General features: G+C 48.7%; 1 protein-coding gene across 17 annotated transcripts in view; it reads right to left on the reverse strand.

Moving 5' to 3' along the window:
* Positions 1–20,536, reverse strand: part of ATXN2 (ataxin 2) — a 1,509,788-nt gene that overhangs the window by 32,830 nt on the left and 1,456,422 nt on the right. For all 17 annotated transcript variants that reach the window (XM_085634791.1, XM_085634789.1, XM_085634788.1 and 14 more), the window contains one exon: positions 11,897–12,062. In XM_085634791.1, the coding sequence (XP_085490917.1) occupies positions 11,897–12,062 (166 nt within the window). The remainder of the gene's footprint in view (positions 1–11,896; positions 12,063–20,536) is intronic.

Consider the following 20,536-nt stretch of genomic DNA (forward strand, 5'->3'; position numbering starts at 1 on the left):
AAAAGGAAATCTCCAGTATGCACGGGACAACCTGTGTCCAGCCACCAATTCCTGTGACATCTAAAAGGAGGATCTCGGTATCGCCCAAGAGTGTTATTTTCCAGCTTATTAGTCCAAGGGATAATGAAACCCCAAGGAGGTGGAACTTTATCTTCGGTCACGAGAAGGGAAGGAAATTCCTTGGAAGAATCCAAAAGAAGTACCAAACCTTGGGTCCCACGTTCCCAGTCGCGCAGATGCTGAATAGGTTGCGCAGGCCTGTGGCTCTGGGTGGAGCATGGTGAGGCACCCCTTACGTAGCCACGAAAGGGGCGAAAGGCAGACTGCATGGGGTGACAGGTGGCAGCAAGGATCAAGCCGTAGCCCTAGAGTCCTTGAAGCGCTCGAGCACGTTGTCTGCCTTGTCGCCAAACGGGCGACGACCATCAAAGGGTATATCCAAAAGGGTTGATTGAACATCCCCAGAGAAGCCAGTGGATCTCAGCCAGGCGTATCGCCTTAGGGATACCGACGTTGAAATCCTTCTACCCAGCAAGTCGGCGGTATCCAGCCCACACCGGATGGCAAACTTTGCTGCATCTCTACCCTCTTCGATAGCACAGGTGAGCACGGCCTTGGCCTCCTCTGGGCACTGCGGCATCACTTGGGCAACCGTGTACCACACAGTGTGTGTGTAACGGCCCAAGAGGCATGCAGTATTCACCTACCGCATTACTAAGCTGGCGAAAGAAAATATCTTCCCAAGATGGTCCAGCTTTTTGGATTCCCTATCTGGGAGAGGGGAGTAGGGAACGCACCTTTTGATGTTGAGGCTTGGACCACCAAGCTCCCGGGGGCAGGGTGTTGGGAGAGGAAAAGTGGGTCGCCCGGGGCCGGGCAGTGGCGTTAGGCAATCATCTTATTTACAAGAGCCCCTGTGGTGGGTTTGGACCAAGTGACCCGAATGATGTCATTGAGGGTCCTCATTAAAACGTTGTAGGGGGGTCCGAAGAGGCTGCCTGCTGAAGCACCTATGTCAGGAGGTTAGTCCAGACTGCCATTGTAGGAAGTGCAAGGCCCAAGGCCTCAGCCGCCCTACGCAATACAACAGAATAGGAGGCCCCCTCCTCTGTAGCCACAGTAGGGGGAGAAAGCAAACCAAGGTCTGGTGAGGTATTCAGATCACTGGCCTCACCCAATTCCTCCCGCCAGTCTGGCTCCTCAAGTTGGTCTGCTAGAGGGTCACCAGACCCCTCCCAGTCTTCCTCACACTCCTTTGGCTGCCAATCAGGGGGGTAGGGAACGCCAGGAAAAAACGGTGGTACATAAATACCAGTCGGCGCCAGTACCGGCGCCGGTCGAGCCTGTCCGGCTCCATGTCCAAGTCGGGGGTGAGGCTGGGGTCGACGCCAGTTGGGGGCACAACAGGCGTCGGGCCGTCAATGGAATCGGCGCTGGGGAAGGTACCGTGAGATCGACCAGGACCGATCCGGATCGAGGCCTGGATCCTCGGGGGCCCGCCGGCCCCAGAGCCGAAGCCGCCGGGCTTGAAGGCCCAGGGCCCCCAGCCGAGTCGACGGAGCCCAAAGAAAGCGTGCCAGCGGAGTCGGGCCGCACAAAGTTGCTAAGCAGCGCTTCATAGAAAGCTTTAAGCTGGGCAGGGAACGCTACGCTCCCGGAAAGGGAGGGATGCGCGGAGTCGTCCCAAAAGAAGGCTCTGAAGGCAGAGCTGGAGAACGGTGACGCTCCGGTTCCCACGTCGCCTCAGTCGACAGATCGGGAGAAGGCGAAGAGCGACAATGCTTCTTTGCCTTCTTCTTGTGCTTCAACTTACCCGAGGAGTGCGAACACTTCGTTGACGAGTGGTGGTGGATATGCGACCGGTCCCGAGACCTTCCTCTCGACCAGGAGGACGAGCGGCACGGAGCCGACTGCCGGGCCTCCAGAAGCTTTCAAGACCGCTTCTGCAAAGACTTTGGGTTCATGGCTCGAAAGTAGGAGCACAACTTCGGGTTGTGGTCACGTTCCGGGCACCAGAGGATTCGTGACAGACATCAGCTTGTGACAGGAGTCACAAGGCTTTGATGTGATCCGACGATGGGACATCCCTACATGCACCAGGAGTCGAAGCGACTCGAAAAATATGTCGACAAAAGTGGAAAAAGTTTTAGTAAAAAAGTGGCTACGGGGCACGCTCTCTCCGGATCTGCGCTGGCTGGCTTGCAAAAAGAAATAACTGACGTCAGCGCGCAAGGGCGGCGTCTAAGTAGACACTGCAACGTCATCCCGGCAACTACGATGACGAACATGGAGTCGACTGACGCCACCTACCGACAAGCAGGGGTACCGCTAAGAAAAAAATTTGACGGATCCAGTCCGGCACCTGGGGGTAATTCTAAGGTAAGGAATCTATAACTACTGTCTCTTTCAGATTCTGGTTTAGCCCAAGAGCCCAACAGTCGAGAGCAACACGTTGTTCTGGGGGTGCTGGAAATGCTGCCTAAAGTCTTCTCAGGTTTCCATACCACTCACGGAGTGCAAGTGCATCAACACAAGCTCATCAGCTCAGTAGTGGTGATGCACTAGCACCCAGTGAGTGGTATAGAGACCCGAAAAGACTTTGGGCAGCAGTCATAACATGGTTTCTCCTTCTAGTGCGGAATGTAAAAAAAATAAAAAAATAAAAAAACAGGCCTCTAGCCACCCTTCTCAATCCACCCTGTCTCCACACCACCTGAAGCTGTGCCCTCTGCCTTCTATCAGATCACGCATCTAGTGCCGTGCTGCACTGGCAGGCTCTCAAAGAGAGTAAACACAAGGAGATGATGGACGGACACCCTCCTCCAGTCACAGACCTGGGTTGAATCCATCAACGTTCTTTAGCTCACTTCGCCACCCCAGCTGAGGCACAGCGATATGCAAATTAGTCTTGACCCTGTGCCTCATGGGAACAGTCCAGCCTGAATTGCCAAGCCATGTCTTCCCTGGACCGGAAACAAGCATCCTGGGACCAGTTTCGGGGTAACACCCCTCTTCAGCTAGGCTAGCTTGAATCCAGGGGCAAAGTGAGCAAAGGACACACGTCTGGGCATACCCTGCCAACTTAGGGCAAACAAAGCAAATACAAGGAGATGATGGACGGAGCGCTGAAACTTTTCAGACACAGAGTGTGGGTTGAATCCAGCCCGAACTGCCAAGCCATGTCTTCCCTGGACCGGAAACAAGCATCCTGGGAATGGTTTCAGGATAACACACCTCTTCAGACAGGCTAGCTTGAATCTAGTAGCAAAGTGAGCAAGGGACCCACGTCTGGGCAAAGAGGCCTATCAGAACAGCAATGAATTCCTTCATGACGTAGCAACAGTGAGTATCAATTTTTGTTAATCATTGTTGCTAGGTCTTAGCAGTGAATAGAATCCGATGTTCAAGTTAGTGGCTCTTAGTGAGAGCTATGCATAACAAGGTGTATACAGCACTGCATGATTCTTTGTCTTCCTTGGAATACGAGTCTTTATCTCACAACATGCATGGCACTTCATGATTTTGGAAAATGTCAGCTTATTTTAGCAATGACAGCTGGTTAGGTTTGTAAGCATCCATACTGTGCAGTCAGGTGAAGGATCCGAAGGATTGGCTGGTCCCCACTTTCAACTGTGCTGAGTATTGGACTTAACGAAGCCAGCTTGAAGGAGGTAACAACATTTTAAGTCACGACTGCTTGAGAAGGTCTGTGTGCCACCAGTAGGGCAACATTGCCACCTAGTGGTATCAAAGAGAACACGGTCACGGACATGACAACTTAAGATGTTAAAACTATTCTAGGGAACTTCAGACGCTGATAACACGTACACTTTAAAAGCAACTGTTTACTTAGGACACCTCAGACTCCTGCCTGGATAAAGTCTCGGATTGATTCCTCAAGGGAAAGTCGGTGAAAATCCCAACTGAGCTGTAAGGGATCCGGCATTTCTTTTGCATGCTTCGCTCTGAACGCACAATCTGAGAAGAAAAAGTCTCACAGTGACAATTAGTGTCGAAGAATGAGCGTTCTGTGAACAGAGTGAGAAGAGCAAAAGAGACAGAAAATGTGTGCGACCATGGCTAGCTTCTGGGGAGGATGGCAGGGGCATGTGAACGTACAGCACTATACACTACGATCAGATGGTTACAGGAGAACATTATCCGTTCATAGCCTGTTTGGCTGTAGACAAATGCTCTGCAAAGACTATTAAGCAGTCCCTCCTTACAGCAGAGGCTAGCTAGAAGATGCAGATGTCTGAAAGTGTTCCCTCTTACCGCTTGGTCATCTAGAGCTTGTTGACGTGCTAATACAGCTAAAAACTAGTGCTTGGTAAAAGTGTGGGGTTGCCCAAGCAGCAGCCCTACAGATATTTTTGATGGAGAATACCTAAAAAGGCTAATGTGACTGCCTTTTTACACGTAGAATATGCTTTTGGAGGCACACAGAGTGTGCTTGGCTTCCGCATAGTAACTTCAATACATTAACTATCCATTTTGCTAAGCCAGCTTTGGAAAGAGCATATTCCTTTTGGGGTATAAAAAAGGCTACACGTTAATTGAACTTTCTGGTTGATTTAGTTCTGTCAATATAATACAGGAGAGCTCTTTTAACGTCCTCAGTGTGAAACACCCTTTCAGCTACCAACTCTAGCTGTGGGAAAAAAGGGTAGCTCAATAGTTTGACTGATGTGAAATGAGGAGACAACCTTAGGTAGAAATTTAGGATTTGCAGGGAGAACTAACCATATTTATGTATGTTAGCCAGTCGCATTTCTCCCTCTTGAGGCGAAAAGCCGTGAGGTCCTTCTTTGCACTCCTGCCCTGTTTAATTAATTTTCATTGTTTGATTTGCTTGTTTTACGAAGCTTTTACTCTGCTTGTTTTAAAATTGCGTTTTTATCAGCATTTGTGCTTTGTGTCTGAAACTTCCCCCAGAGACTGTAATTTGCATTGTCACCTGCCAAGGTGCTTCCCCGACCAGTCGCTGCCCTGGGCCGCTCTCAGCTGAGCATCGACGCTAAGAGCTCGGCCCCGGGGAGGCGAACCTGGTTTTGGCGGCCATATTGGGGGTATTCCAGCGCGCGGACGCGCTCTAGTCGTCTATATAAGGGGATGACCTCTCCCCCGCGCAGCGGACGCGCATGGCGGACGGGCCGGACTCAGGCCGGAGTCATGCCAGAGTCCTGCCCGTCTGCGCCCGTCAGCGCTAAGGAGGCGCAAGGGGCTAGGGATGCTGTCCGGTGTCTTAGCTCTCCGCCTATTAACCGGCTGTACTCAATCAGCACCCTTAAATCTCTCAGACCCCCCTGTTAAAATGCTCCATTTTGTATAATATTTCAATGCTTCGTCACAGCTGAAGTAAGTGACATCAGAGGAGCTGTTAACGGTCTTAATGACAGAAATTGACATGCTTTGTACAATAAATCATTTAGGGGTCACAATGCAAGACCCTGCCTATATTGGGAAAAGATAAACGTATCTTCCTGTTGACTGAGTTGCTCCTAGTCCATAGCTCAGATAGTGATGCTTTCCTGCTACACATCTTAGGAATTTCCAGTGTTTCTATAATTGGAATGTGGAAATATACATCTTGAAAATTGATTGTGCAACACCCTATTCCCTTGGTGGAATTGTGGAAGCTTGTTTCCGGTCCAGGGAAGACATGGCCTGACAGTTCGGGCTGGACTGTACCTATGAGGCACAGGGTCAGACTGATTTGCATATGGCCATGTCTGAACTGGGGTGGCAGAGTGGGCTAAAGAACGGTGATGGATTAAACCCAGATCAGTTGACTGGGGGTGAGTGCTTGCAATGTTCAACACTCCGTCCATCATTTCCTTTGATTTTTGCTTTGTTCGCCATAAGTTGGCAGGGTATGCTCAGACGCGAGTCCCTTGCTCACTTTGCCACTGGATTCAAGCACGCCTGGCTGAAGACAGCTGAAATGCCAGAAACCGGTCCTAGGAAGCTTGTTTCCGGTCCAGGGAAGACATGGCTTGGCAGTTCGGGCTGGACTGTTCCTATGAGGCACAGGGTCAGACTGATTTGCATATGGCCATGTCTGAACTGGGGTGGCAGAGTGGGCTAAAGAACGGTGATGGATTAAACCCAGATCAGTTGACTGGGGGTGAGTGCTTGCAATGTTCAACACTCCGTCCATCATTTCCTTTGGTTTTTGCTTTGTTCGCAATAAGTTGGCAGGGTATGCTCAGACGTGAATCCCTTGCTCACTTTGCCACTGGATTCAAGCACGCCTGGCTGAAATGCCAGAAACCGGTCCTAGGAAGCTTGTTTCCGGTCCAGGGAAGACATGGCTTGGCAGTTCGGGCTGGACTGTTCCTATGAGGCACAGGGTCAGACTGATTTGCATATGGCCATGTCTGAACTGGGGTGGCAGAGTGGGCTAAAGAACGGTGATGGATTAAACCCAGATCAGTTGACTGGGGGTGAGTGCTTGCAATGTTCAACACTCCGTCCATCATTTCCTTTGGTTTTTGCTTTGTTCTCCATAAGTTGGCAGGGTATGCTCAGACGTGAGTCCCTTGCTCACTTTGCCATTGGATTCAAGCACGCCTGGCTGAAGACGGCTGAAATGCCAGAAACCGGTCCTAGGAAGCTTGTTTCCGGTCCAGGGAAGACATGGCTTGGCAGTTCGGGCTGGACTGTTCCTATGAGGCACAGGGTCAGACTGATTTGCATATGGCCATGTCTGAACTGGGGTGGCAGAGTGGGCTAAAGAACGGTGATGGATTAAACCCAGATAAGTTGACTGGGGGTGAGTGCTTGCAATGTTCAACACTCCGTCCATCATTTCCTTTGGTTTTTAGATGTGGTGCAAGGCCAACCCCATGAATCTCTTCCTTTATCCATTTATTCATTCAATTCTTGTGTTGAACCTTTCTTTTGGACCAGAAAGTAGAGGGAATAAATGGGTGTTCCTTTTTGTTAAGGAGGCACTTCCCCCACCTCATCGTTTTGGAACAGGGTGTTCACTTTCACACAAACAAGTCTTGGTGAAAATGAAAGAATTTCTTCAGTGGTATAGTAGGTGGAGATTTGAACTTTAGAGAAAGACTGCAGCTGAGGCTGCCACTGAGGGACTTGAACCCCCCCTGTGGAAAATACCTTCTATCATAAGGCTTGCAGTATCTTCAGTATTTTTTCTCCTTTTCAAGACCTGCAGTTTCCAACGTGTCCAATTCTGTTTTCATTCTGGTAATCTCATCATCCGCAAGAGATCAGAAAAGCCCATTCTTAGACAGCAAAGCCTATTGTTGAGTGTGTGAATGTGTATATATATATATATATATATATATATATATATATATATATATATATATATATATATATATATATATATATATATATATATATATATATTACCTACTGGCGATAGCCAGTAGGTAGTTATAGTTAGGACCACGTTTCCATAGGAAAACCTCAACATTCTATTTTGAATAACTTTGGCGCCGGTCGACGAATCCTCGCGAATTTCTCAAAATAGGTGGGGCGCTACGCTCCGCTCCTACCCTGAAAGTCTCGGGGGGATTCGTCAAGCGGGGGCTGAGATAAAAGGGGGGTCCCAAAACGCGTTTTTCCCATGCATTTTTCCATAGGACCTTTAGAACGAGCTACAGCCCGAATGGCTGAACAGAATTACTCAAAATTTGGCAGAGAGGTAGTCCCTAGGTCAAGGAAGTGCCTTTTGTAGGTTTGGTGTAAATCTGTTCAGTAGATTCTGAGAAAATAGCCTTTAAATCAATATATATATCTGAGCCAGCTTACGGTACGCTTACCGTACGCTTACGGTAAGCGTACGGTGGCGTGCGCGAGCGCGATTCTGATTGGCTCTTAGATCTTAGTAAACATTCGAATCGGCCGAAACCAGGAAGCGGCGGCCGCCATTTTGTCTCTCGCACTGAGAGAGATTTTTAAAATCGGAAGCCCAAAAACATGTAAAGGGGCTGTTTTGACAACTCCCTCCCACATAGTCATGTTGAGGGAGTCCCCAAACATCCCCCAAGTGCAAAAACGGTTTTATTTTTTTTTCGGCAATTTCGCGGGGTACGCTTACCGTACGCTTACGGTAAGCGTACGGTAAAAAAATAAAAATAAAAAAAACACTATCCACACTTACCCCACCCCCTGTGCTTTTGGTGGCCGAAGGCCACCAAATGTGCTGGGCTTATTACAATGGAAAAAAACACTATCCACACTTACCCCACCCCCTGTGCTTTTGGTGGCCGTAGGCCACCAAATGTACAGGGCTTATTATAAGGGAAAAAAACTTAGCATTTAAAAAACCGTACTAATTCACTGAAAAAACCATAGGTTTCACACACGTTATAGTTAGGAATTAGCATTTAAAAAACCTTGCAAATTCACTGAAAAAACCATAGGTTTCACACATGTTATAGTTAGTGGAAATTTTACTGATAAAAAACCAATGAAATTGCCCCGTTATAGTTAGCGCAGGCAACTATAACTCACGCGACCGCAATCCTCTGCTGATGACATATGTGTCTTTATGAAAAAAAAATATTTGTAATATATGTATAGCTAAAAATGTATGGAAGAAGACATGGGCAAATAAGTGTCTAAATACAGTATTAGCATCAGCAGAGGATTGCGGTCGCGTGAGTTATAGTTGCCTGCGCTAACTATAACGGGGCAATTTCATTGGTTTTTTATCAGTAAAATTTCCACTAACTATAACATGTGTGAAACCTATGGTTTTTTCAGTGAATATATATATATATATATATATATATGTGTTTTGGTCTCTCATAAGCACTTTAATCGATATACTTATATGGATATTTTACAAAGTGCTTCGGGACCCCACTGAATTGTCCCACCCACGCACTGGATTTGGGAGTACTTTGCAATATATATATTTATATATGCACAAGCTCTTGTAAGAGACAAAAAAGTGTTTAGGTGAGGCAATTCTGTGTTTAAGATTATTGATGAGGATCCCCTGGAAGAGAAGTAATATTCTTTGATAATGGTGGCCTAGGAGGTGGCCTTGTATAACGAAGAACTGGTCATAAGGCACAAAGAGTGAAAACAGATAATCACAGCTAAGGGAGTTTAAAAGTGCAAAGAAAAGATTAGGGAATAAATGCTGCTCACAAGAAGTCTTGCTAAAAACCTTTGGGATTAAACATGGGTAGGTGTTTTTGAGAAGCACACAGACTGCAGATTGCTAATGCAACCCAGGCATGGGACCAGAAAATCAGTTTTCCAAGGATGCACGTTTAGGTCACACTTAGTCAACAGAGCAGATAGATGGCTAATGCATGAGATAGGGGCAATAAGGTTAGAAGGCATTCTGGCTGGGAAAACAATTAACATAAGTATCAAATGACATTAAAGAGCCATGTTAAAAGCCGAAAGGGATTTCCCTGGCGTGCTCCAGTAGGGGAAAATAAACATCAAGGAGATTCCCAAAGAAAGACAAATTTGTTCATGGTGCATGCAACGGGATTTACCTCTATGGGCAAAGCTTGGTGATAGAAACTCATCCACTTGCTCCATTACTGTGTGTGCAATGGTCTAGATAACTAAAAGCTAGCTATTTAGGAAATATATATTCCAAGCACGGAAATTGTGGAGCCAACAGGAGAAATCTCCCATCATCATCAACGAGGAGAAGAACAGCCTGCGCCCCAACACTCCTTCAGCCACTCCTGGTGGAGAGTTATAAACTTGGAGATCAATATCTGGCAGGGACAAGTTAAAGATGCCAAGATTAGTTAACCTCCTGGAGTTGGCCTTGGGTTTTTACAAGACCACTAGAAACTGAGTCAGAAGGAGGTGCACAGGAACTTTCCCCAACCTCTCCCCAGCCCATCTCTCCGAAGAGGGTCCTCTATCCTTCTAATTAAAATAAGTGGCAAACAATATTGTGTCAGTCAATTTTAGATCTCAAAGGTGCTGCTGAGTCCTGTCAGACTCTATTCCTACTCAAATGGGTGCAGCTTTGGGTTAGGAACCCCTGCAGTGTGAGACAGAAGGAAGAAGTTGACCTGGGAGCTGGTCACTACCAGATTATTTTGAAAATTTCACAATGAATCAGCGCCTCAAAATTGGACACAGTCACTTCTTGAGTAGGTGTCCTTCCCAGACAATCAGATCTGTACGCATGGCAGTGGACCTACAACAGCCACATGAAAGTGGGCACGGATGGCAGCATTTTGGTCAACACCTATAGAGCTACCCTACCTCAGGTCAAAATGTAGTATCCTTGTATTGAAAATGCTGATCCCCTGTATGGTAAACCAGAGGTATTGCTTGTGTCCCGTACCTCATTAATGTGAAAATGTGCATCTTGTGAATCCACAAAGCACAACTCATCACTATGCTTAACTTCTACCAGTCCCATTGCCAAATCCACCATTTCAAACAATTAGACGAGATTCAAATATAGAATTGGACAGGGACCACCCTCCGTTATTGTCAGAAAATATAGCTGATAGAAACAATGCCCCCTTTTGCAGTAAGGGACCGGTGAAGCAGGCGATCTATGAATGAAGTATCAAGAGCCATAGTCTCATACTGCTTGCACTTCTTGGCTAATGGCGAATAGGATGGTCCAGACAGCTAAGGGAACTCAACATCTTACTGTTTCTTGTGGTGCGACCGTATATTTAACAGGTGGTTGATTAATCACCAATGCTTACCAGCACCATGCAAAAATTGGACTTCATCTCTAGAAAAGAAGAGGGTGCTAAAGCAAGGACAAGCTGATGTCAATTTGTTCAACTTTTTTGTGACCAGTAGCTAAAGTTCTCAGAGTCAATGGAGTATGGGGTGACATGACCTGTAGCAACACAACTAGGAAGGGAGCAGTGCCTAACTGTTCAGGTCAGTGAGTTGTGTTACCAGCAAAGAGTGCAGCAGCAGCAGGACAAATCCAGCTTACCCTGATGAGAGATGGACTCATCCAGACAGTGTAATTGAGTTACTAGTGTAGCTAAAGGTTCAGGCATTGAGGGGAGTTCAATTCCTTGAGAGGGACATCACTATCCTGGACCTTATTGAATAGATCAAATCATGGGAAAATGGTCATATGACTATGTTTACTCTCCTCTTGGGGGTTACCAACACCTAATGAATTTGTTATTTAGGGTAGCCTTTCACAAGGGAACAATAGGGTCCCTTGATGGGCCGGTGATAAGCAACCTCACTGAATGATGGTGAACTGGCACCAGGATAGGATTCCAAAGATCTTTTGAGGGATTGGGCCACTGTTTTAGGGACAGGCTGTTTAAGGATGACTTTGCCATGGTAACAGTGAGGGACCAGGTGGTATCCTGATTTATTTTTTATCCAGAAAAGATGGTATATGTGCACGGTCAGATGCAGTAAATTTCTCGTGACACTCCACGTATGACTAACAAAGTTCTGTCTCATAGGTGGCTAAACATAACCCACACACAGGAAAAAAAAGACAACAGCTAAGAACAGTGAGGTTGTCCACTTCACAGTAGGACTTTGTTCCACTAGAGCAGAATTATAGGAAAACAGATATAGGCCTAGGAAAAGCAACATCCCCGTGTTAAAATTACATACAGACTGCTTAAAAAGTAAAACTAAACTTAACAAAGCAAATGTATATCTAGAAATTATATATTTTTCAATACTACTTCTAGGCAGAACACATTTTACATCAGTTCATCATGTGCAGAAAACACAAAAAATCTTGAATCCACTGCAAATTTTATATTTAATATTGAGCTGTGAAAAACATGTCTTCCATAATTTTCAACCATTGAAATTTCCTCTTTTGAAGAATGCCTTCAAAGACGTTTTCGTTCTTTCTTTTTTGAAGCATGATCCATATAATCAATCACAGCTGTTTTTGTGGGAAATCTGCCAATCCATTGCTCACCTGGTTGGTGCGTCATGTAAGGAAAGTGCGTTGTTGTAGAGACTGGAATGGGCTGTAGGGCACTTTGGGCAAGAGCAGCTTGTGGACCACCAGGAGGTTGTGCTGTCATTAACATCATTGGATGACCAGTAGGGTGTGACTGAACCATTCCTGACTGTACATGAGCCTGAAACAAAAAGCAAATTAATTCCCTAAAATCTCGGATATCATAGGTTTTCAAACATAAAAAATCTAAAATGTTACCCTCTAACTATTGGCTCATAGCATGTAGTAGGGTAGATTCATATGCTTTGCATACTTCTGCCGTCTAGTGTTGGGGCCTGGATGTCTGAAACTTGCTTCCCTTCAAAGAAATACTAAGTCACAAGACCTATTGTGACTCCTCCCTGGGTCCATATTGTTTTCCCATCCAGCAGGCGAGTAGTTTAAGTGGAGTGTAATATCGAAGACAAGTGTACTGTGAGAAAGTAAGGCGATAGAAGAGAAAAATCATCTGATCATTCCTGGCTTCCGGGGAGGAAAGTGGGCACAAGTGAATCTACAGCACTACATGTTATGAACTGATAGTAACAGGTTAAGAAATATTTTCCATTCACAACGTGTGGCTGTAGTTACACGTGCTCCATAAAGACTGTAAAGGAGGTTCTCCCCAATGTCGTGGCTAGCAAAGATGATGCAGATGTCTGAAATAGAGTTCATTATACAGTTTGGCCAACAAAAGCCCACACAGTAGTGTTTTGTAAATGTGTGTGGAGTTGACCAAGCAGCAGCTTATACAGATGTCTGCCACATGGATCTAGCCAACAAGAGTCCCATGACAGGCACTCTTTCTTAGCTAAACCAAAAGGAATCCACCTAGGACAAAGCAAAATGAAAACATCATCCAAGATATTTTCTCACTATTCGTGAAATGTGTATACCCTACTGATGTGTAGGGGGACACAGTGTTAAAACAACCCTCACCCACAAAAGGTCCCTTGGTGGCATGCATCATCATGGAGTTCTTCCCGCCCCGCTGTGGGACGGGCCGTGCTCCAACCAACGAAGATGCCGGAGCACTCAAGAGTGAATATACTATGTGTAAAGCAAAAAGTGAGAGTGGAAGGGTCCACTCTCACTTTTTGCATTACACATAGTATATTCACTCTTAAGCGCTCACAAGTCTTTCAAGGTTGTAGCACGCCCCGTCCAGCAGCGGGCGGGAAGAACCCAATGATGAAGCATGCCACCAAGGGACCTTTTGGTGGGTGAGGGTTATTTTAACCCCTTGAGTGCCCATGACGAGATGGTCTCGTCATGGGCCGCGGTTGCGCTGTGCCCATGACGAGACTATCTCGTCATGAGCCCCGCCCGCTAATGAAACGCCCGGCACAGGGCGTGGAAAGGGCGGGGCACACAAGGGGTTAACACTGTGTCCCCCTACACATCAGTAGGGTATACACATTTCGTGAATAGTGAGAAAATATCTTAGATGATATTTTCATTTCGCTTTGTCCTAGGTGGATTCCTTTTGGTTTAGTTACGACATATTGAGGAGGACGAGTCCACCTTCTTTTCTTTCCCTATTCACTCCCTCTTTTGTTTTTTTTGGCACTCTTTCTTGAACATAGAATGCATTCTGGGGGGCACAGCTAGTAAGCTCTTGGCTTTGGCAGAACAAGTTTGTATGCATTTGACAATCTATCACACAATGCCTGACTTGGAGATGGAGGCTCCCATGTGAGGCTTGGCAAAGGCTATGAAGAGTTGTTTTGTTTTAAAGAAGGAGTTGGTCCTGCCAATTTAGTACATAAGCACCCAACATTTAGTGTGTTTAAAATCCTTTCAACACAGTTATGGTGAGTGTAGAACACGTTACTTTGTTTGTTAACGTTCTTTCTGGTGGAGACTAGTTAATCGCAGATTCCTCACCATTTGAAAACCCCCCTAGGCGCCGGAAAGAATGCGAAAAATCTTCAGCAGTACGAATGACTAAGTCAATATTGTTCAGGACCAGGTTTGACTAATGCAGGCCTATATAGGTGCCATCCATGTGCACCTACATCAGTTGCTTTCTTGATACTGTCACGTCCCACGACGCAAAGCCAAACAGATTGGTCGTGACCAGTGTGCAAATTCCTAGATTTTGATCTTTTTATGTTAAGAGGTCAGTCCACAAAATGGGGAGGTGGGAGGGCCTGTGAGGAACATGAGGTTAGATAGTCTCTCTACTAGAAGAACAAGTTACTTACCTTCGGTTAATGATATATCTGTAAGAGACATAGATTAGTTATGAATTCCTCACCTTAGAATTACCCCCAGGCGTCAGACTGGATCCGGAGAATTGTTTCCTCAGCAGTACCTCTGCGCGTCGGTAGGTGGCGTCAGTCGACTCCGCGTTCGTCTCTGGCATTGTGATCACCGGAATGATGTTGCAGTATCTACTTAGACACCGGCCCTGTGAGCTGACGTCAGTTCTTTACACAACATTCCACGCCAGAAGCGCAGAGCCATGCAAGACACTGACCACTGGTGCACAAAAACGAGGGTCCTGAAAGTCAGTTCGCAGACCAGGGAGGATGGGTGGGGCGGTGAGGAATCCATAAAAAATATGTCTCTTACAGATATACCGAAGGTAAGTAACTTGTTCATCTGAAAGAGACTATAAGTAATGGTTTCCTCACCTTAGAATAGATACCCAGGCAATAACAACCATGGAGGTGGGTCTGCGAACTAAGTTCACACCAGAGAGTCCTGGAGAACTGAACGGCCAAAGAAGCCGTCCCTCCGGACTTGGCTGTCCAGGTAGTAGTGTTTAGTAAACGTGTGCAATGAAGCCCACGTGGCTGCCTGGCAGATGTCATGAAGAGTGACTCCACGTCCCAAAGCAGTAGCGGCTGCCGTCACACGGGTGGTATGGGCGCGCAGCCCCACTGGAGGTTCCTTTCTTTGCCAAGGTATAACAGATTTTGATGCAAAGAATGTCCCATCGGGAAATGGTCTGCTTTTGCACGGCCCGACCTTTCTTGGCGCCCACATAGCCAACAAAGAGCTGATCATACACCCGGAATTGTTTTGTGTGATCCAGATAGAATTAAAGTGCACGTTTTGGATCCAGATGGTGGAGTCACTCCTCCTCTTTAGAAGGATGTGGGGGCGGGAAGAAGGTGCGAAAAGTGATGGTCAGTCCTATGTGGAACCAGGTAACCACTTTGGGAAGGAAAGAAGGCCTAGTACAAAGGACAACTTTGTCCGGATGAACAGCCATGAAAGGAGGTTTTGAAGAAAGAGAATGAAGCTCAGTCACTCTGCAAGCAGAGGTCATGGCAACCAAAAAGGCAGTTTTAAGTGTCAAAAGTCAGAGAGGACAGTTATGTAGCGGCTCGAAAGGAGCGCAAATAAGGTAGGTTAGAACCAGGTACAAGTCCCACTGGGGCATCACAAAAGGAATGGAAGGAAACAAGTGAGTAATGCCCTTAAGGAAGCAATTTACAACAGGGGACTTGAAAAGAGAAGGCTGATCAGAAAGCAGAAGAAAGGCCGAAATATAGCCTTTTAGAGTGCCCAGAGCCGAGCCCTGCTGGGCCAAAGAATGAATGAAGAGAAGAACCTCTGAAAGGGGGTTAGAAAGGGGATCCACAGCCTTTGCTGCGCACCATGCCACAAATTTCTTCTATCAACAGGGGTATACCATTTTGGTGGAAGGACGCCTGGCTGCCAAGATAAAGTTACAGACTTTGGGAGGAAGGTCGAAAGCGGTCAACTGTCGCCGTTCAATCTGTACGCAAGGAGGTGGAGGCTGGACAGGTACGGGTGGAGGACCGTTCCCTGCTGCTGCGACAGAAGATCCTCCCGAAGAGGCAATCTGATCAGAGGTTCGATGGCCATGTGCAGAAGCTTGGGATACCAGACTCTTCGTGCCCAGTCCGGATCCACAAGAATAACTTGGGCCCGGTTGCGCTTGATTTTCTTCAGCACTCTGGGCAAAAGTGGTATAGGCAACTCCACTCGCGACGAAAAAAGCGTTGCCTAGCGAGTACCACCTTGGAAATTCCAACGCACAGAATTGCTGACATGGCACGTTCTCTTCGGTGGCAAAAAGATCTAACCAAGGCTCTCCCCACTGCTGAAAGAGACCTTGCACAACCTCCAAGTGAAGATGCCATTCGTGTCCATCATGCAACAGCGGCTGAGTTTGTGTGCCCTGGCATGCAGAGAGCCTGCCAAGTGTTGAACCACCAGGGACATGTCTTGATGTTCCAGCCACTTTCAGGAATGAAGTGCCTACTGACGTAGGGTCCAGGACCCCACCCCGCCCGGTTTGTTGCAGTACCACATAGCGGTTGTGTTGTCCATCAACACCTGCACTACCCTCCCTTTGACAGAAGGAAGGAATGCCTTCAGTGCAAGACGGATTGCCCGAAGCTCCAGAAGGTTGATGTGGAACCCGGATTGCACCGGAGACCAGAGGCCTCTGATCTCCGCCTCTCCCATGTGGCCGCCCCACCACAGAAGTGAGGCATCTGTCACCACTGTGAACTCTGGCTGGGGAAGGGAGAGGGGCCTGCCGTTGATCCAGTCCTGGTTCGTTAGCCACCACTGCAATTGGTGTGCAGTGCCCTCCGAGATCTGGACACAATCGGAAAGATTCCCCATATACTGTGCCCACTGGACCTTCAGAGCCCGTATATGCCACGTGGCATAGTCCACCAGCAGGATGCAGGAGGCCCTGAGGCCCAGTAGCCTCAGGGTCAGTCTGACCGAAACCCGGGATAGAGGCTGAAAGATCGGAATCATAGCACGAATACCCAGACTCGCTGCTCGGGAGGATAAGTCCAGAATCGCTCCGATGAAAAGGAGCTTCTGAGAGGGAATCGTGTGTGACTTCGGCACATTGATGGTGAACCCCAGTGAATACATGAGGTCAGCCGTAGTCTGGAGATGGGAGACGACAGCCTTCAACAGCCAGTCGTCGAGATAGGGGAAGACTGGAACCCCTGATCTGCGACCACCGCCATCACCTTCGTGAATACAGAGGGGCGCTGGTAAGGCCAAAGGGGAGAACGGTAAACTGAAAGTGCCCGTGGCCTACTGTGAACCGTAGGTAACGCCGATGGTCCAGCAGCACAGGGATGTGAAAATAAGCGTCCTGCAAGTCCAACGCTACCATCCAGTTTCCAAGGTCGAGGGCAGACACGACCTGAGCGAGTGTCAACATTTTGAACTTCTTCCGGAGAAAGAGGTTGATCCAAGATACGACGCAGGCCCTTGTCCTTCTTGGGCACCAGAAAGTAGTGGGAATAGCAACCACGACCTACTTCTGGGGCAGGAACTCGCTCAATGGCTCCCTTGGCCAAAAGTAATTTCGTTTTGGAGAATGGCCAAGTGATCCTCCGACATGCGATGGAATTGAGGTGGTATGGACGGAGGGGTAGTCTCAAAAGGGAGGGAGTAGCTCCTTTGGACTATCTGCAAAACTCACCTGTCCGACCTGATGTTGAGCCAGTGGGGGAGGTGATGGCGGATCCAGCCGCCCACTGGCGAATGGTGACCCTAAAAGGTCGGACTAGGAGGGCTTGGAGGCTGCTGCATAGAGGGCGCTGGTGGTCTGGCCTGTCCGCTGGCCCCCAGACCTAAGACGGTGGGTCCCACGTCCCCAGCCACGCAGAAGCTGGACAGCTTGTGCAGGCCTGTGGCTCTGGACGAAACATGGCGGGCACCCCTTCCGTAGCCACCAAAGGGGCGAAAAGCAGACTGTGCGGGGCGAGAGGTAGAAGCGAGGCTTAAGGACCTGGCCGAAGCCCTTAAAGTGCTCGAGCGCGTTGTCTGCTTCGTCGCCAAACAAGCGACGGCCAATCAAAGGGCCGAAAAGCCAGTAGAACTCACCCAGGTGTAGCGTCTCAGGGCTACTGACGTTGAAATCCTCCTGAACAGCGAGTCGGCGGTGTCTAGCCCACAACGTATGGCAAAGTTCGCTACGTGTCTTGCTTCGGAAACTGCACAAGAGAGCACGGCCCGGGCATCCTCGGATGCACTGCGGCAGCACCTGCACGACCGTATCCCACAAAAAGTGGGAGTAACGGCCCAAGAGACATGCGGTGTCCACCAACCACAGTCCTAAGCTGGAGGAAGAAAACATCTTCCCAAGGTGGTCTAGCTTCTTGGATTCCCTATCAGGTGGTGCGGTTGGGAAAGCGCCCTTGGAAGTTGAGGCTTGGACCACCAAGCTCTCAGGGGTGGGGTGTTGGGAGAGGAAAATGGAGCCGCCCAGGGCCAGGCTATCCACAGGAGCCCATGTGTTGGGCTTGGACCAAGAGCCCAAAAGGATATCCATGAGGGCCTTATTGAATGGCAGCAGGGGCTCCTAAGAGGCTGCTGCCGGTTGAAGCGCCTCGGTCAGGAGGTTAGTCCTGACCTCCACCGTACGAAGCTCAAGGTTTAAGGCCTCGGCTGCCCTAAGCACCCGTAGCCACGGTAGGGGGAGACAGCATACCAAGGTCTGAGGTGGTGTCCAGCCCACTGGCCTCACCTAACTCCTTCTCCAGTCTGGTTCTTCTAACTGGTCTGCCAGAGGGTCCACAGACCCCTCCTAGTCCTCCTCACAATCCTCTGGTAGCCACTCAGGGCGATAGGAAACACAAGGAGAGAACAGGGGTACAAAAGTACCGGTCGGCACCTGTCCAGATGTTGGACGACGCCGGTCAGGCTCCGTGTCCACATCGCGGGGGAAGCTGGGGTTGACGTCAGTTGGGGACACAACCGGGGTGGGAGGGTGGATGGTGTTGCTACTGGATTAATCGCCGGAGGGGTCATGACATTGGCCAGTGCCGATCCGGATCCAGGCCTGGATCCCTGGGGGCCCTGCAGCGCCGGAGCCGAAAATGCCAGCATCGAAGGCCTAGAGCCCCAAGCCGAGTCCGCAGGGCCCGTAGGCGCGCAGGCGGAGTCGGGCTGCCCAAAGATCGAGTGGAGGGCTTCGTAAAAGCTACAGAGTTGGGCAGGGGTCACCCTGGATCATGGAAATGGAGGGAGGCTCGAAGCTGACCCAACAGGCTCCGCAGGCGGAGCCGGGCGTCTACCGTCCACAACCGGCCTCCGCCAACGGATGTGGAGAATGCGAAGAGCGACGATGTTCTTCGCCTTCCTTTTGTGCTTTGACTTACCCGAAGACAAAGACTCAGACGATGAGTGGTGATAATGGCTCCGACCGGGACTTTGAACGGCGCGAAGCTGACTGCCGAGTCCTCCAGAAGCTTTCGGGACCGCTCCCGCAAAGACTTCGGGCCATGGCCCGCCAGTCGGAGCATGACTTTGGTCGTGGTCGCTCACCAGACACCATAGGCACATGAGATGGGGGTCCGTCACCGACATCAGTTTGTGGCAGGAGCCACAAGACTTGAATCCGGTCCGCCAAGATGACATCCCTGTGCACCAGGAGTCGCTTGGACTCGAAAAGATGTTGACAAAAAGTCACTAAAAGAGTAAAAAAGTGACTCGAGTTTCCACTCTCTCCGGATCTGCGCTTGCTGGTGTGGAAAAAGAAAGAACTGACGTACGCGCACAGGTGCGGCATCTAAGTAGATACCGCAACGTCATTCCGGCGATCATCATGACGCCAACGACGAATGCGGAGTCGACCAACGCCACCTACTGACACGCAGAGGTACTGCTGAGGAAAAAATTCTCCCGATACAGCTCAACGCCTGCGGGTAATTCTAAGGTGAGGAATCCATAACTAATGGTCTCTTTCAGATAGAGTATTACCAAAGATAAATAAATTGTTCTTCTGATAGAGACTTTTAACTGCAGATTCCTCACTTTTTGAATACATACCCAAGCAATACCCCCTAGGTAGTAGGTCAGTTAAATGACTCAACCCAAAAAGTCCTGAAGTACGAGTTACTTACCTTCGGTAACGATGTACCTGGTATAGACTATTCTAGCCGCAGATTCCTTCACGTAGAATTATCCCCAGGCGTGAGACTGGATCCGGAAACTTTTTTGCTACAGCATCCCTGCGCGCCGGGGGCGACATCACGCGACTCCGCCCAGGCGTCATACGTGACGTCAGCGAGGTCACATAAGACCCGCCCCGGTGCGCCTACGTCAGTTTTCTATGGAGAACTTTTCCGCGCCACAACGCGGAACCATCTGATAAAAAACTGTGGAAGCATGGGAATGGTGTGCGAAGAGCAGAAAAATTGGAAAGAAACGGTGATTAACAACACCACCAGAGTAGTGCCAACACCGCAGAACCCAAGGGCAGGGAAAGAAGAAGAAGAACAAGAACAAGCAGAAACCTGCGCAGACACCCTGTCAGCACATAGACAACCTCCCATCCCTGTGCCCCGGAGGCAAAGAACATGCGTAAAAGTCATGGCACACATAGTAAACCTACCACCCCCATCCTGAGCAAGGTATGGGACCAGTCCCAAGACAGAGAGGGACAACAAACCTCCAAGTCACCCCAACCTAGAGGGCAACCACCCACAAGGGATAAGGGCAAGACAAGGCCAGATGACCCTTAATCAGAGGATAGCAATGGAAGGGAGGGAGGGGAGGGAGGACAGGGATAGAAAGCAATCCCCCCGAACCTGGAATAGCCAGAGCAGCAGGGCACCGGAGCACCGGAACCCCATCCTCCAAAGGAGGAATGAACCG

The sequence above is a fragment of the Triturus cristatus genome, chromosome 11 (assembly GCF_964204655.1).
Source record: "Triturus cristatus chromosome 11, aTriCri1.1, whole genome shotgun sequence".
Lineage (NCBI taxonomy): Eukaryota > Metazoa > Chordata > Amphibia > Caudata > Salamandridae > Triturus > Triturus cristatus.